General features: G+C 35.5%; 1 protein-coding gene and 1 pseudogene across 2 annotated transcripts in view; one reads left to right on the top strand and one right to left on the bottom strand.

Moving 5' to 3' along the window:
- Positions 1 to 766: 766 nt before the first annotated feature.
- On the bottom strand, positions 767 to 3,969 carry LOC117099829 (annotated as a pseudogene).
- A 9,828-nt stretch (positions 3,970 to 13,797) lies between these two features.
- Positions 13,798 to 17,091, top strand: part of LOC117099833 (glutathione peroxidase 7-like) — a 7,595-nt gene continuing 4,301 nt past the window's right edge. The window contains exon 1 of one of the 2 annotated variants that reach the window (XM_033239362.1): positions 13,798 to 14,055. In XM_033239362.1, coding sequence (XP_033095253.1) covers positions 13,897 to 14,055 — 159 coding nt within the window. In that variant the 5' untranslated portion in view covers positions 13,798 to 13,896. The other variant, XM_033239363.1, reaches the window with a different exon arrangement.

Here is a 17,091-nt window from a genome sequence, read left to right as displayed (position 1 = left end):
AAAAATGGTCAGCTGACTGGATTAGACCAATCAGCATGCGTGTTTCCGTTTGTTGCTAGGCCACTTCCGAATTGTTTACAGTAACAAAACGACTGTTTTGATTGATTAAACAATTTGCGAGGATGAACTGACCAATCAAAATTGTAGCTGACATTCTAAGCTTTCCAACGATATCAAACTTGACACGAGTTTGACCCCGGAACACGATTGAAAAAACAGTAATTTCGTGAGTATTTTAAACGATGATTTGCCTTCGTTTTTCATACTTCCGTGTTCGAGTGTCTAACTAAAATCACGTTTTACAGTATTTTTGGTACTTAAATGTGAAAAATATTATTTGAATCCTATTCTAATAGATATTTAATATACATGTTTTTAATGAAACACCAAAATGAGCAAATTTGACCTTGTCTATTGTTTTGCCTTTATATCTTAAAATCATCTTAGCGACTTCCAACCGTTTTGGCTTGACATCGCAACATATGTTGTTTTGTAGGATACTGTAGCAAAAATGAAATAAACTTACATTAATGAGTCTCTGTGTTTGTTTTCTCTAAAAGCAGCAATACTGTTTGTCACTGATTTTTTAGGAAGTTTGCCAACTGTAAAATAAAACATTGTCTTAATTTTTTTCAAATCACTTTTGACTGTCATTAAATTAAAACAGATAAAAAATAGTAGAAACCAAACTGCTCTTTTGAAAATAATTTAATTAAAATAGTACACTACAAATTATTAAAAAAAAAACTGAATTGCTTTTAATTAAAAAAAAATAAAAATAAAAAAAATACATATATTTTTTTTAATTTGAAAGAAAAACTTGTAAAAACAATTAAAAATTCTAATAATTTTAATTATAATCATTGATAAACTATTATGAAAGCATGAACAGAATCCAAATCCAAATACAAATTTACAAATGATTTTTATAAATTTACCCCTATTCCGGAAAATGGACTCGTCTACTGCCGTTCACAGCAATTACAAATCTTGAACCGATCCATTATGGAATGTATTTATTATCGTAAATTCTCCCAAATTGACTCCCCAAAAAAACTAAAATAATAACTATTTACTAGTGTAACGTGAATGTCAAAAAATGCCTGTACTTTCGTACTATCAACTCTAAAAACATTGGTCACCTTATACGAGTAATTTATCGTTAATAAAATTATTTAAAAATTATTAAAAACTTACCGAAAAACAATTGGTTAACTACAGAATGAAAAGGTCATATCGTACAATTTTTTTCCCCCGCATGACCAGCTGTTCATAATGGTTCAAAGGGACGCCATCTAGTCGCATTACATCTACCAGAAAGTGAGATCAATGCGCCCTTTGTATTAGATATTATAATTGTAGCGACACATCACACACTGCCAGTGGTCACAATTCGCCAGTGCAAAGTACTTCCTCATTGTAAACATTGTTTACCCCGCGTGTAGCCGCGGTAAAATTCATGAGGGTGCCCTCAACCCGTATGAGCCAAGCCTAGCTCCAGTACAATAGAATACATCATAATTTGGACCATATATTTTAATTAGGCGCTACAAATATATTATTTTTGACTTGCCTACCTTTATATATTAAAACCTGAATAAAACAAACATGTTAACTAAAAAATAGCGAAGGTTTCCTTTTATTCTTAAAAAACAACGAAACATTTGTTGTAAACACGCTTGAATAACCAATTGCTACGTTGGGAATTTATTTCTGAATAGTTGTGTGGAAGTAATTTGGCCAAATTGTGATATCCTTAAATACTCAATACATATCCTATCTCCGTCGGGGCACTATTTTCTATCACGATGTTTGTATCGCCCCCTTTAGGTTTTTTAACTAGCTACCCTAACTCCGTTAGAACTCCTTCCTAGTAAGGAGCCTTCGAGGGCACCGGACAGTGGGTTGTATACAAATCGTTGGCCCGGGAAAACTAACATTGGTGGTACAGTACATAAAACCCGGCTGCATTGCAACAGCCAAGCAACGTAATTTGGGACTTGGTTGAGTTGGAGACTTGGAATAATCCTTGGCCCAAGTTGTGCAATCACCCTCGACAATGTCACGCTGAGTGGAAATCCGCTCTCGTCAGCATTAAATATCCGTCGTGGGTCAGACATGGCGCCAATCAGCTGGTGGTCCTCCAAATATGTTTTCAAAACCAATTGGCAATATTATCCCAACCCACGATGGCACCCTCTTTTTCGAGATGCTCAACTGCGGATGGCGTTTAAAAAAGAGTTTGATCCAAGTTCTGCCTGGTCAGTTATTCTTTAAGGGAGTCACTCGTTTATCTTCATCAATAATTCTCTCATGTCCTTTTGCTTAATTCTCTTAACCATGTCCTTTCGCTGGTCCTTGGTTAGTGGGTAGCCAATTTTTGCCATGTCAAGTAGCCATTTCACTAACATCTAAAATAAAATAAAAAACTAATATTAGTCCTATTAAGACATATATTTTTAATAAGTATTATGTATAAAAACATTTGTGTAAACCTACCTCTTCCTCCGCGGTTGATAACATGGAGTTGGGACCGTTTTTCCCAGTTACTGGGCGGCACTTGTTCAGTTTGTCCTATATTGTGGATCGTGGAATATCATAAAGCTGAGACGCTTTATTAATTGAAATTTCACCATTATTAATTCTACCTATAGCTTGTATCATTGTACTGTATTTGTACTTGTATCATTATAGTTTATATATCTATATTATCTTATTTCATTCGTTTTGTACTGGAGACAATAAATTTTATCTGTATCTTGTATCATTATACAGTATACTTATATAATGTATTTAATTTGTATTATCTTATTTAATTTGTTTTATACTGAAGACAATAAATTTTATCTTGTATCTTGTATCATTATACAGTATACTTATATGTATTTTATTTGTAGGTATTTATCATAATATTGTTATGTACAGGTACTTGTGTCATTATACCAGTAGTTAATTATTTATTTAACGTGTAGTTTGATCGTTATTATGATATATTCAGCGTGTGTTTATATGTTTGTATTTAATAGATGCTTTTATGTCATCGTATGTGTTTGTATCAATACAAACTTGTTTTTTTTTTATGTATACACGTATTTGTATGCTTTGATGTGTTTATTATCTTCATTCATATGTGTTTGTATCGTCATATGCTTATTTTATTTGTTAGTATTTGTACCATTATATATTATTTATTCTGGTTTACTGGGTCCATTGATATGTGGTTATATTTACCTACTGTATTTTTTTTATATTTATTTGTAATATTTAACTGAACTTTTAAATCATAAACATAACAATCAGTATTCCAAATTACACATGCATACATATTTTATTTTAGGCTGTTCACTGTCTCTTATACACATCAAGATGTGTATAAGAGACAGTATTTAATAGAACTACAAATAAACAATTTGTTGACCACTTCCAGAACTAATACTTTGGGACATGAGTAATAAGACATTAAACTGTTGATCTATAGTGAAAAAACATTTTGGATTTTTAGGCAATTTTTTGAGCTCCCATATTTTATAGCTCAATACTCAATACTGGCCTGTGCGACAACTTAACCATTTCGCCACGACGTGCCTCACATATAAGAATAACATCATGCTGTGTACCAACAACTATTTTAATGTACTACTATAGAACAATTTTAATGTATTAGGCCTACTAAGAACAGTTTCAATTGGATTCGTTTCAATTAACAGTATTACTAAGACCTTTCACTGTATTACTAAGAATAATTTCTAGTAGAAAATAAAGTTAATCTTCACTTACCTTTCCACGGATTGAAGTTGCTTCCAGTACCTGATAGGTAATCTGTGCGTCTTCAGGTTCAACAACTGGATTGGGTTCTGGATAAGGGTTAGGTAGTTCTAACTCGTTAAAGTTCCTCGGCTCAGCGAATTCTCCGAGATTGGTTGCGAACACATCATCTGGCTGCTGTTGAATTTGGTTCCCCTGTAACATGCACTCACAGGACCAATCCAAATACCCATCAACTATGCCTTGTCGATACTCTTTCGCAGGTAATACCTGTTCCACACTTGCGATGTTGTACCGCTGGCACTCTTCACAGAAAACACCTTCTTGACGCTACGTGACTATTTGATTGCACTATACATTCGCTCATGATGGATATTACCGGTTCAAGATGAAATTTAAAAGTGAATTTGTTGGTGACAGAGGTCCGTTTTTATAGGGTTTCATAGCAGGTCACCGTACAGTGACCGTACGCGAGCAGGCACACATAAAGAAAATGTCCAAGTTTTTGTAGATTAACAGGTTAATGCTCAACTTTTTGTAGATTAGCAGTTCATTGTTTTGTAAAACACAGACTGACCGTTAGCAAGGCACAAAAGAAATCACACCATGTTCCAGTAGCCCTTTGTACTACAGTAGATGTCCCATCACACTTCTTTGTTACAACTTTACAATGAATTATATATTTAATGATACTGTGCGATGCTAAGGTGTTATGAATTTTAATAGAGTAGAATATCTATATTTAGAACTTAAGAAAACTGGTTACAGTATTCCACAGCAATTTAAAAGATATATAAAAGAATTTATACAAACCATAAAACCCAGCCCTAAAGGGTCCACCCCAAACATACTAAATTAGCTATGGTTGGAAAAAACCCCCAAAGTATATAAAAAATAGTATCTATGGTGGACTTGAAAGCACCATGAACTGTGACGGTAATATAGAATTATAGAATCGATCACGTACGTGGCGTCTATAGAGTAGTTACATAATAATATAGTAAATAAGTAACTCCACTTACCGTGGTAAGTAATCAACTGGTCCTACAGACGCTCAGAGATAACAAATATAAACTGGTCTGTTCTGTTCTGTGTCGATTATTCAAGTGTCCAATATCGGTATTTGAAGTTAGTACGCACTAGTGTTCTACGCTACACGCTGATGACGATTATAGAGGTTCATCAGCGTGAACACCAGTGCATACTTAACGACGTCTGTTAGCAACAGGTGCTACATTCTTCCCTGTTTTATTTTAATTTATTTCTTCTTTTCCTCCTCATTTCTTTCTTCCTCCTCTCCTATATTTCCTCTCCTCTTCTCTTATATTCACTTTATCCTTCCTCCTCTCCTATATTTCATCTTCTCTTATATTTTCCTCCTTTGCTTTTTTTTTGAATTTCTGTTTTCAGATTTGTAATTTATTTATTCTCGATCCATGTATTCAATGAATGAATTCTTTATCGTGCCGGCGTGCTGCATTGGCTCCTGCGCCATGTTGAGGTTTCTGGCATCATCATCCACCACATCGATTTCCATCCCCTCTTCTGGTAATAAACGGAATGTGGATGGTCAACAACAACCATGACTATTTCACAACACCGTTTTGTTGTGTACTGTAGATTACCACCAGGGCGATGAACACAGCGGAAGCGACTCTTCATCACACCAAAACAGCGTTCAACAACATTTCTTGCTTGTGCATGCACATCATTGTAGTTGCGTTCTTTCATTTCGTCCAACAAATATCAAATGAATAGAAATAGCAATACCAAAAATCAGAGACAGGATAAACAAAAAGGCAAACTAAATTGCTGTACAAAGTTTCTCCACTGATTTAAGGAAATCCCAATTCTTCTGTAGTGGGATTGTTTACAGGACACAAGCCTGGTTGCAACATTCAGCATCATTGCCTTCCACAGGCTGTTCAGGAGACCTGGGAAAGCCTCTTTGGGATGGAGCCTTGTTGTCGCGATTGTTTTCTCCAGTTTGTTTTTTTTCCATTCTACTTTCATGGGCCTGATACTGCCACATCAAGAGGCTGGGCTATGTGGGTGGAATTTGGGGGTAGCGCTGTGAAATAAATCCCATGTTCAATAGCAGCACTAATTACTTCTGGGCAAAAGTGTGAAGCAAGGTTGTCTCCAATCAAAATTTTGTCCCCTTGAAGGTTTGCTCCATGTGGCACAAATAGGTTTATGAACCATTGTTTAAAGGTTTCACTGTCGAACTATTTTTGGTTGCAGCATACTTTGTCCGAACAGGACCAGATTTTGTCCAATTTTCATAATAGTTTTGAGCCATGTATACAACAAAGGGAGGTAAAAGTTCCCCTGATGCACTGCCACAGGCCATTATGGATATACTGTATACGGTAGCCACTTTTGAGTGTTCTTGCATCCACTCAACCCGCCTCATCCCTCTTGGCACAACAACCTTTTTTGCTCCTGGATCATCAGTTACGTTTGTTTCAACGTAGTTGAAAACATTACATGGGTCAATATCTTTGAGGACGTCTTCTATGTTGCCAAAATATGCTTCAACATCTTCTTTGCAGACCCTCGCTCTTGCCCGTTTGATGTTTTCAGCAGTGCACTTAATAAGACTGTTTCGTTCGGCAAAGCTCTCTATAAAACCTTCACCTGTCACATTGTTCTTGAAACAATCCACTTCTCTTCCATGTCTGTCCAAATAATTTTTAATGACGATTTGAATATCAACAGGTGCCAAAGGATATCTCCACTTTGCGACCTCTCCAAGTGTATGGAAATAGTTTCCTCCTTATCTAGGCTGAGCACTGGAGGTATAGTATACTATACTTTAATTTGTTGTGGAGTGTTGAACGTGGTACTTTATACAGTTTGTTTGCTTTAGCCTCTGACATTCCACCTCTGATTTTATGAAGAGCCGGTTGAATTACATTCTCATAAGATTTGTATAACAGCTTGCCGTTACTTTAAGAGTAACTCCGAACCATGATGTAGATTCTGAAAATATAAGGAAAGAGATGATTTTAATTAAAGGTACAACTTACTAATGACTAAAAAATAGAATTACAAATAATTATATCCCAGTCATGACTACCTTCCTCTTTTCGTCTTTGTTTTAATTTCTCCCATCTCATGTGATGCCATGTTCGTCTGTCCTACTTATAGTCGTCTGGACCGGCCATTTGGAAACACCCAAATGTCCAAACGCCCATTGATCTGCAAACCCAAAGTATGTAAGTGTACTGCACTTTCATATATTTTTACTCGACTACAGTGCAATTGTTTGCAGTGTTCATATCGGTTTTTATATTTTTAATGCTTTATGTCATTTTACGCATAGGTTTAATAACTTATTCTATATCGTATCTTTGTATTGTATTTTAGTATGTCACTGTTTTTATTGTGAACCTTGGAAAACAAATTTAATTTACTTTGTATATGACAATAAATTGAACTTGAACAAACTCTTTTACCACAGCATTTTTACTGTAGGTCCTTTTAAGATGTCTGTAACTTTTGTCTTCTTCCAAGAATTTAAAATATAGCAGTTTACAGTGTACTACATACAGATAAGTGAATTGATGTTTATTGCAAAGTGATGTATTTTTTATGTTGGTATAGGAGCTTCACACATGGACCACAAATCTATTTCAGTAAATGTCCCTAATTGAAAATCCATGTAGAGCCGCAAATTCAATTGGTATCTTGGCATTGTATAATATTGCCATCTTTAAGGTCTTCTAGCTCTAAAATTTTTCTTTGTGCTGCTGCATGATATTGCACTCTTGTTTCATCGTGAAATACCTGCGTTATACATCTTGACTCTTCTTGTAATTTTCAGTCACTTAAAGCCCCATTCCCGGCAAAATTTCACTAAAAACTGACTTTTTTTAGAAAATATGCATTTGCATTACTCCAATTATTATAAATCATGGAAAAATATTGGCATGAATTTTAGTTTTACGCAAAAGAATTAAAAAAAAGAGAAATACAGACTATTTCTCATAAAATATTACCATTTTCTCGACGAATTCATCGTTACTAGGTAAATTCAGAGGATGTAGATCGCATCCACTGGAATACTCTCACTTTTATGTATACTTTATACAGTCAATAAAGTGCGCCCTCTTTAATGAGATTAGTTTTTTTTACTTCGCATCTCGCACAATGCGGTCGTTCGATTAGGCAGAGATATGTTTGTTTAAGTGTCGAAATCTCAGTTAGAATCAGTTTTTTAACAAATTTGAAATAATTCCTATGAAATATTATATTTCACAAGTGTCAATACTGGCAACGGAAAATATCATGTCAGCCGTTTTTATGTGTGATAACAGAACCTAAATAGAGGTAAGGCTAGGCCTAGCCTAGCAGCGTTGGATAGGTTAATGTTTTCAGCGCCTACGATATTTCTTCTCACGACCTATCGCAAAATCAAACATGAAAAATTCATCCGCATTTATTTTTTGTGTGGAACACAAAAAAATCAAATTTCTGTCTTATTTTACATTTTTTTCATTCTTAGGAATGTCTAAATTCAGTTAAACTAGCAATTCCGTATTATATTTATAAATCTTTATAACATTATACAAAAATTAGATTTTTCTTAAAAACTGAAATTTTGCTGGGAATGGGGCTTTAATGATGAAATACAACACATGTCATATAACCTTTAATTTTTTTAATGTTTGAAATGTGATTTGTTTTAGCATAGGAAATTTGCTAGTATAATGGAAGTGGCTCTTGTATCTCATCAATGTTTTTAAGGTTGAGGCCATTCAGGAGGACGTACTTGTCAACTTTGTATTCGATATTATGTTTATTCATTCACCAGCAGCTGCAATAATGTGCTGTTGAAAAAGTTGTATAGTATGAAATGTATTTTAATGGTGTAATTGTTGTTGTGTTCTGAATTTTATTAAGTTGGTTTAGCAGGCCTGAATTGCAGTAGTTTGTGTTTTCTCAGTGCTAACTTGTATGTTCATTAGTAACATACAAATTATCAATTATCTATATACAAAATCCTTAAACTTTCATTACTGGACTTTTAACCATGGTCTTGTTACGTATTCAGATTAGTGCGGCTTTATTAGGCCCCACGCCTCTTTCTGCTCATTAATGGTGTTACGTACGACGTGGGTATTAAATCTCCCTCCGTCTCTGTTCAGCGTAGTGTTTACTTTAAGATTGCTTATTTAACCCCCACTTTCAAAGGACAGTTTACCTATGTAAATGGTGCAGCAAAGGGATCTACTGTCTCGCCTATTGTTTGCAACGTCTTCTATGGAAGATTTCAACAAAAAATTATCATGACTAACAAGCACCCACCATGGAAGAGATGTAGGTGGCACTTGCACTATTAAAGAAATTTACTTTGAAGCTTACTCATCACCTAAACAGTTTGGATGAAGACATTAAAATGGACTTTAAAGGCAGAAGTCATATTATCCACATCGGATATTGAACCTGATATGAACGAAAGAGCTTTAGCATATCTTGATTAGCTGTACATAGTCATCAATACAGATGGATCTGTTGGGACAAAGGTTGGTAGAGAAAACTACCCATACGGACCAATATTTGAACTTCAAAAGTTATCACCCACTGTTACAGATATAGTGCTATAAGAACTTTGTTACACAGAGCAGATAACTTAATTAAAGAAGAGTATGGCAAGAAATCGGAAAGGGATTGCATGGAGGCTCAAGGACACTCAGGTTGCCCCTCCTGAAAATCAAGAAAACGAACAAAACAGCATGATATTCAAGCATTTGAATCATCATACGGAATTCCCTTGTGATTCCTGACATAGGAGGACATCGGAAAAAATATGACTTTGTGTATTGATATAGTGTATAGTAATTTTTAAACCGAATAACACACTATGATAATTGCTAGTTAGACCAAAAGATCCTGTAGCCAAAGAACGAGTTACTGTATGTGGCTGGTCTATCACATTCAATGTGAGTCGTCTGATGCAAGCGACACTGAAAATTCTCTTAAATCACGGTTTATAGAGCATCGTCGTCCAAGTACGCTTGCATCTGAATTTTCAAAACATTTAGCAATCAGAACCATGTAACCTGGATAAGACGTACAGTAGATCTTAACTGCAGAACCAATGGGGTGTTAAAGATTGCCTCTTTTTTTTTTATTAACAAACCCGATGCTGAACAGAGGTGCAGGTAGATTTAATCTCCACGCTGTATTGAGCATCATGAAAAGAGCAGAAGGAGGGGTGGGGCCTTACGAAGCCCATTGACCATAATGATAACCATTTTGACGTCAGAAGATCAGATGTTCCGGTGTTGAAAGTTTAAAATTGTATATAATTAGTGGCATTAATGCCACTTTCTACTTTCCTGTCTGATATGGGCCTAATTGTACACTTTTTGGCCTAATAGACTAGTCCTTTCTACATGGGATCAGGGAGTTTAAATAACAACTCCTTGTTGGTTGGTTAGATACTGTGCCTTTTCGCTTATGTCTGGATAGAAGACCTAGGCTATATCGTTAATTTTTCTGGTCTAGAAAATAGACGCTGATAAATGTTCTGACATGTCATTACTGTAATTGTTTATTGTTGAGAGGGTTTTTGAAAAAAATTATAGTGGAGTACTGTATATACTGTACTCGCGTATAAGACTCCCAAGCTTGGAAAAAGTTTTTTGTATGTTGTATAAGAATACGACCCCAGTTTTCATTGTCTTGATACTACATCTAGCTGGCTACAAATGGAGCCAAATGTAGGGCTAATCTTTATAATAATACCATTTTATTTTAAATATGTATGCTTTAAAAATAATTTTTGTCAAGGTTATAATACAATTTGTTTTTGCTAAAAATAATTTTAGTATAACCTTTGAAGCAGCTTTCTTACCCGGTGTTTGTTGTGAGCTTTAATTTGACTTTTAGTGAACCATCTTCTATTAGTTTATTAACCTCAGTTTCTTCTTCCACTTCTTGTGGAATCGGTTCGTTTATTGAGATCTCTGCATCATCTGGGCCGCTGTCAAAGGACTATTGAAGAATTCATTACCAAAGAAATAATAAAAATAATAGTAATAATAATAACTAGCAATTTGATTTAAGGGGAATGTCTTTTGTGTTATATTCCCCTTAATGTCATGTTATTTTCACCTTAACACCATTTTTTAATTGTTCTCTAATTCCTCCATTGTTTAAGTTTCCCTTACAGTAAATTTTAATAACGTCATAATAGTAACAACAACAACAACAACTAAATAATAATAATGGCAATTTATATAGCACTGGTATATAAAGGCATTAACTATGTTTCCATGTACAAGTACGTTTTCAAGTGGGGTGGGGGGTTTTACTGTATATCGCATACCTGATTTAATGGTGTAGATGTCGTCCATTCTGCTGAATTAGTGTCAGGTTCTGCTTCATTTGCTTTTGGAGACGGTTTGGATTTCTTCTTGTTTCATTCGTGGTTTACTTTTGGATTTCATCGATTGCAGTGTTGGCCATTCATCATAATCATGAGACAGCGAAAATTTAAGTCATTGTAATATTTTTATTTGAATACTGTATATTGAAAAAGATAATATCAAATACAACAATGAAAATAACATCCAGTAACCTATTAGTGATTATTATTGCAATTACAGTTCTTCTCTAAGTTGAATCCAAATTGCCATTGAAAAATTGTTTGATAAAATTTGACTTACAGATTGTTAATTTATGGAAAACACAATTTGGCATGTTAAATAATTTCGACTTTGAAATTATTTGAGTTAGACAAAGTCGACTTCGGCAAGTTTAACTGTATATGATTTTGGTCATTAATTGGCTTTCACTGTCATTTCAGGTGCGTTTAAAAAGTAACGTAGACTCACCATGTTCAATGAAGAGTCTGGGCTGCTGTCTGGCACAATGTTCTCAGGATGCAGCAGGGGAACAAAGTGATTTGGTGTCCACGTACCGGAAGCAATGGAACCGCCAGTCCACATGATAAATATAGGTTCGTCATTGGTTCCATGACGTGGATCAAATTGCCTGCTCAGCACCTATAACAGTTATCTGTCAGACCATTTAGCGGCGGAAAAAAGCTCTGGATAAGTCTCCCAATGACCGTTGATGCTGCATGTATTGTCCACGCGGAAGAATATGCTCCATCCCTTGTGCAGTCTTTCAGTGCATTTGCTAAATTCAGGAGAAACGTTGATCAATTCTGAGTTTTCTTCAACATTCTCGTAAAATGGTTGGTGCTCTGACATTTCAATCGCTGTCCTTGTTAGAATCTCCATGGATCGGCCCTCATGTCCGTAAACAGCTACAGAGATCACATTAAACAGGCATTGCCATCTTCCTGAACTCTCACTGGTTTCAACTTGTTAAATTTATGCAAGGCTTGAACATTTAATTTAAATCAACTCATGTACCTCACATGTCTAGTTCAAACATTTACAAATCATTTAGGATTTAGTCAAGCCACTGTTCATTGAACTGTATGATACAGTTAATTATTACTATTTACAGTCACCTGTCTATACAGACAAGTCAGTGCCATAATAAGGAATGAAGATGGTGTTCTTTAGTCCTCGGGACTAATGATGGTGTTTTCTTTATTTTGGCGCTCCAACTTCCGTAGATCAGCTATGTTCTCTATCATGTATCGATTTACTTTTCCCACCTCAGCTTCATCGTATCTACACCGGACATATTCCCCCGAACTCATCATGCATAGACTTAATGCTGAATACGAGACAACTTTATGATCATGAATATTTGCTCTACACGACATACACAGGAAATTTTGGAAAGTGTTTATCACCATGCTTATTCGATTTTGTATACTAGATACGAGAGAATAAACAATTTTCAATCAGTAATTTTACCTAAATTGTTTCAATTTCATGATCTTCAAAAGTATATACAGGATATATTTGCTATCTATAGTAATTGAATTTAAAAAATATTTCTCAAAATGGAATTTAAACATGATCCAATTGAATATTATTTGTTGTACAATTTGGAGTTTATTTAATTTTGGATATTTGTTGTTTCTGCTCGTGTCTGTTCACTCTGCATTCAAATAAGTAGTATTAGGCTCAACTAAATTACATTATTTTCTAATTGGATATTGTTTCCAATTGACTTTTAAAAAAAAATTCCAATTGGATACTGATTTGTTATTCAATTGGATATTTGTGGTCCTATTGGAATTTTAAAACAATCAAATTGGATATTTAATTGTTGTCCAATTGGAATTTTAAAACACTGTCAAATGAGATATGAGAAAAAATAGGGGTCTTCGTTTTTAAATCTTCAGTCTTCGGTCTTCGTTTTATATAGACACCCGCCCGGTCAGTGTGACCACTGCTTGGGTATTTACACCAGATCTTGGGTATTTTGACTTGGTCTTGGGTTCTTGTGTATGGGCCGTTCAAATCCTTGGGTATTTTATTTTTACTAAGAAAATTAAATATTTTTTGTCATAGAGGAAGAATTAAGAAGTAACAAAGTATACTTCAGTCCATTCAAGTAAGCAAAACTCAACGAAGTGCATATAACATGAATTGTTAATTGACTGTTAATTGCTATAAACATGGGTTCAGAATTGTTTATTTGTGATTTGCGTTTCCATTGATCATACCAATTTTATGCATTAGGCCAAATAAAAAAAATTATTAGTTTATCACCCTCGCACGCATGCCTTTTATGGTACTGAAAAAAAAAATTTGAAAATTTTTTTTATTTTATTTATTTATTTTTTCATTTATTTTATTAAATAGTTAGTAGATATTGTTTGCATTAATATCTAAATCATGTTTTGCTTTGAATATCAATGCACCAGCAAACCAACCAAGGGTTATATTTGGCTTTAGCAAAATAAAAAATTTTAAAAAAAAGCCTTCCTCCCTCCCTCATCACCTTTCCTGCCCAGATAGGGTGATAAACTAATATTTTTATAGGGCCTTAGGCCTGTCAGCGTCGCGGCCTGCCACGCCAAAATTCAATTGGTCACTGATCTACTGATAACACTGGCCGACTGAGGGCGTATTTTTCTATCCGTATTATTACCATTTTGGTTTATTGCCGTTTTGGTTATTGCCGTTTTGGTTTTTTGCAGTTTTGACCTGCTCCCAGGCGTAGCTTTAGGTTGTTGTCGTGTTCGAAATGGTCTTTATTATTACGTGGTCTGCTGCTTTGAATATTTCACTATTTACATTTATTCTGCCATTGTTATGGATAGAAGTACAGTCAGAAGATTTTTATTCATTTGAAGTTTTGGATATCGATGGGAAAAGCGTACCGCTTGAAACTTACCGAGGAAAGGTAGGTCACAGCTAATGCCGTTCATGACATTAGAACTTGTGGTGAAGTCGGTGTTTCCCTGCCCTAGTTCACAACAACTTGTGAAACGCGTTCATCTGGTCGGTGAACTCTAGTAGAATTTTCTTCGATTCGCATACAGTACCGATCACGGGCAGGACGTGGACCGTGCCCGCGGGCAAACTGCAGGATGTGGTCGCGGGTAAAATCAGCCAGCGGACTGTAGGCTAGATTTTCTTCGACTTTTTACCAGGCATGCTTTGTTGTTGGTTGCACCATGGAGGTACTGTATTGTCAAAGAACTTAAATAGCAGAAGGAAGAATGAGCTGCTCTGCGTATTTGTATTAAAATTGATAGAACATCCGCCCTCCCGCGAATGGGGTAAAATTTGACCATTTTTACTAAGTGGAGAAACTACAGGAAACAAACGAACCAGAGCGAAATCTTTATTATTGCTATATAGCGCCGACGCGCGGCCGGGGTAAAATTGCTCTCCGTGAACCCACAATGCCTTTTAAACAGATGTTCCACTGTATTGTGAAGCTGCTCTATCTTCTGCTATTTATTATCTTTGGTATATTGAGAAGGAGATCACTTCAAAAAGTCGCGCGCACGCAGTGCTACAGTATGCAAATGGGCCAGGAGAAAAGCTGCCGCAGCTTGTGAAGAATGTTGTGCGATGCCTTTGAAGTTTGATGTGTTCCCCGCCATAAAATGCTCAGGCTTAAAATTGAACATGGCGAAATGGAGAGCACCTTCTTTTCTCACTGCGCACTACATACAGTCAATCACTATGGCTGCACAGTCGTTTCAATTTTGAAGTAGATAATAATAATAATAATAAAGATTTATAAAGCGCACATCTCCACCAACGGTGCTCAAGGCGCAGTGTCAATTTCACCATAAAATTCCTAGAAGAATTTCAAGAAAAATACAAATAAATACCAATTATCCCCTCAAGGCAGTGTTGCTCCCCATATAAGTATGCGCAGATACTCAAAGGCAGTATGTTGAGCATCAGCACCTTCCACCCCAGGATAAGCTCAGGGCTCCACTACCGTGCACTGCAAACGAGCAACATTGCGTCGACAGAGAAAAGTGGTATCAAGTTTTTTTATTATATTTTTTTTAATAATATAAATTCAACAGAGAAACATCAAGGTTCTCTATACACCTCAGTAAAGAGATGCAATTTTAAAGTTTTTTTAAACAAATTGAAAGATCTAATGTGTTTGACGGAGCAAGGCAAAGCGTTCCAAAGACGTGGAGCAGCAATACTGAAAGCTTGATCCCCGTAAGAGTGCTATGACTTTGAGATACATTTATCTCTCATGAAATATCAAACATTAATATTTTCCACAAAAAAGTGTTTCGAATTTAATGAAACATTTACATGAGCTTTGAAAGTATAGTATATTTCAACTTCAATGTACATAAATTGGATAAAATTTGATCATTCTAATTTTAACAGATATTAATTAATAAATGATTGAGGATTATAATAAACTAAGTCATTTTAGGGTTAACGAGGGTTAACTATTCGAAAAATCAATCCAAAGTCAGAGTGATTTTCAGTTTTACGCTGCCATAATATTTTAGTCAAACCAGTCAATTTTTAGACAAAATTATAATAACACAGCCGTAATTATAACAGAAACATTTTGTGAAATTTGTTCGTCAAATATACACATAACAACATAGTAAAAAGTAAAAAAAAATCCAATCAGGGGAACATTGTTAATTTTGAAAAAGCGGAAGAAGCGGTTTGGCGCAGCGTGAAAGGTTTGGTTGCCCAACCTCGAGGTTGGGGTTTCAATCCCTCGCTGTGAATTTCGCTTGTGTCCTTGAGCAAAGACACTTTATCTGCATGGCTTCTCTCCACCCAGGAGTATAAATGGGTACTTGGTGGGGTTGCTTGCTCCTGCGCTGAATACAGCAGCAACACTTAGCATGTGGATCCAATGACCAGGGACAGAAGCGCTTCGTATCTGCAAAGAAAGGCGCTATATAAATAAATATGATTAGATTAGATTAAACTGTTGCCGAGTGATCTTCTCAATAATACCTCCATGGTTGTACATACCTACGCATGCACTGCTGGTGGAGCAGGCTAACTGCATTGGATCATGGAAAAAAAAAACATCAAAGTGATCTGCATGCAGAGAACACGGCAGCTTAAATGCAACATACAGTTACTATTTCTTAATTTACTACAGTATGTGTATTGGCACACAAGATTTTAATGGTGCTACGAAATATTTCTTCCAGAGCTGCGCAGACGTCTGGATGCCATAGTTGCCAACACTTCCCAAAAGAAATCTGTGAGAACTTGCATTGCGTAGCAACGTGCCACTGGCCGAGTGGCAGGGGGAGGGACCCCAGGGGCCAAGGTTGACAAGCATTTGACCCTCGGGCAATCTGAGCATTCCACTACTGATTTGATTGATCTTGGACACTAAATTAGGTCATGTTTATGTAAACTTAATAAAAACAAAAAGTTATACTCATTTGACCAAAGTACAGTACTGTAAAATTAGGATGAGTGAACCCAACAATTGTTTGGTGTAAAATTAAAATATTTTTTATGGACTCACTTTAATCATGAATGACGATGTACAGACAGTACTTTCATGTGGAAAACAGATGAACAAACAAACAAACCATGCGCATTACTGGGTAATAAAAGCACACTGATGGTAAAGGGCGTCGTTTGTTTACGATTCTAACGTCGAGCGTACTGGGCTTGCACATAGCCTAGGCTTACTCTTTGCTACACTATAAACACTACAGATGAATGGCAAATGATCTATTTATTGCATATTACTATATATGCAGTTCGTAAATCATTGTTTATTAGTTTAAAAATCTTGATCCGTGAGTAACCTTGAAATCCGCAAGTTTTTGTTCATCCGTAATAAAACTGGTAAATGACAAATTATCCGTGAGTCTCACAGTCAATCCGTATAAGTTGGCAACTATGTTATTATTATTATCAATCACTAATTCATTATATTTCAGTTGTTACAATACTCTCTACC

Source organism: Anneissia japonica, unplaced genomic scaffold (genome assembly GCF_011630105.1).
Source record: "Anneissia japonica isolate Jap-2015-1 unplaced genomic scaffold, ASM1163010v1 scaffold2688_len169915_cov171, whole genome shotgun sequence".
NCBI lineage: Eukaryota > Metazoa > Echinodermata > Crinoidea > Comatulida > Comatulidae > Anneissia > Anneissia japonica.
This window is presented reverse-complemented; position numbering and strand designations above follow the sequence as displayed.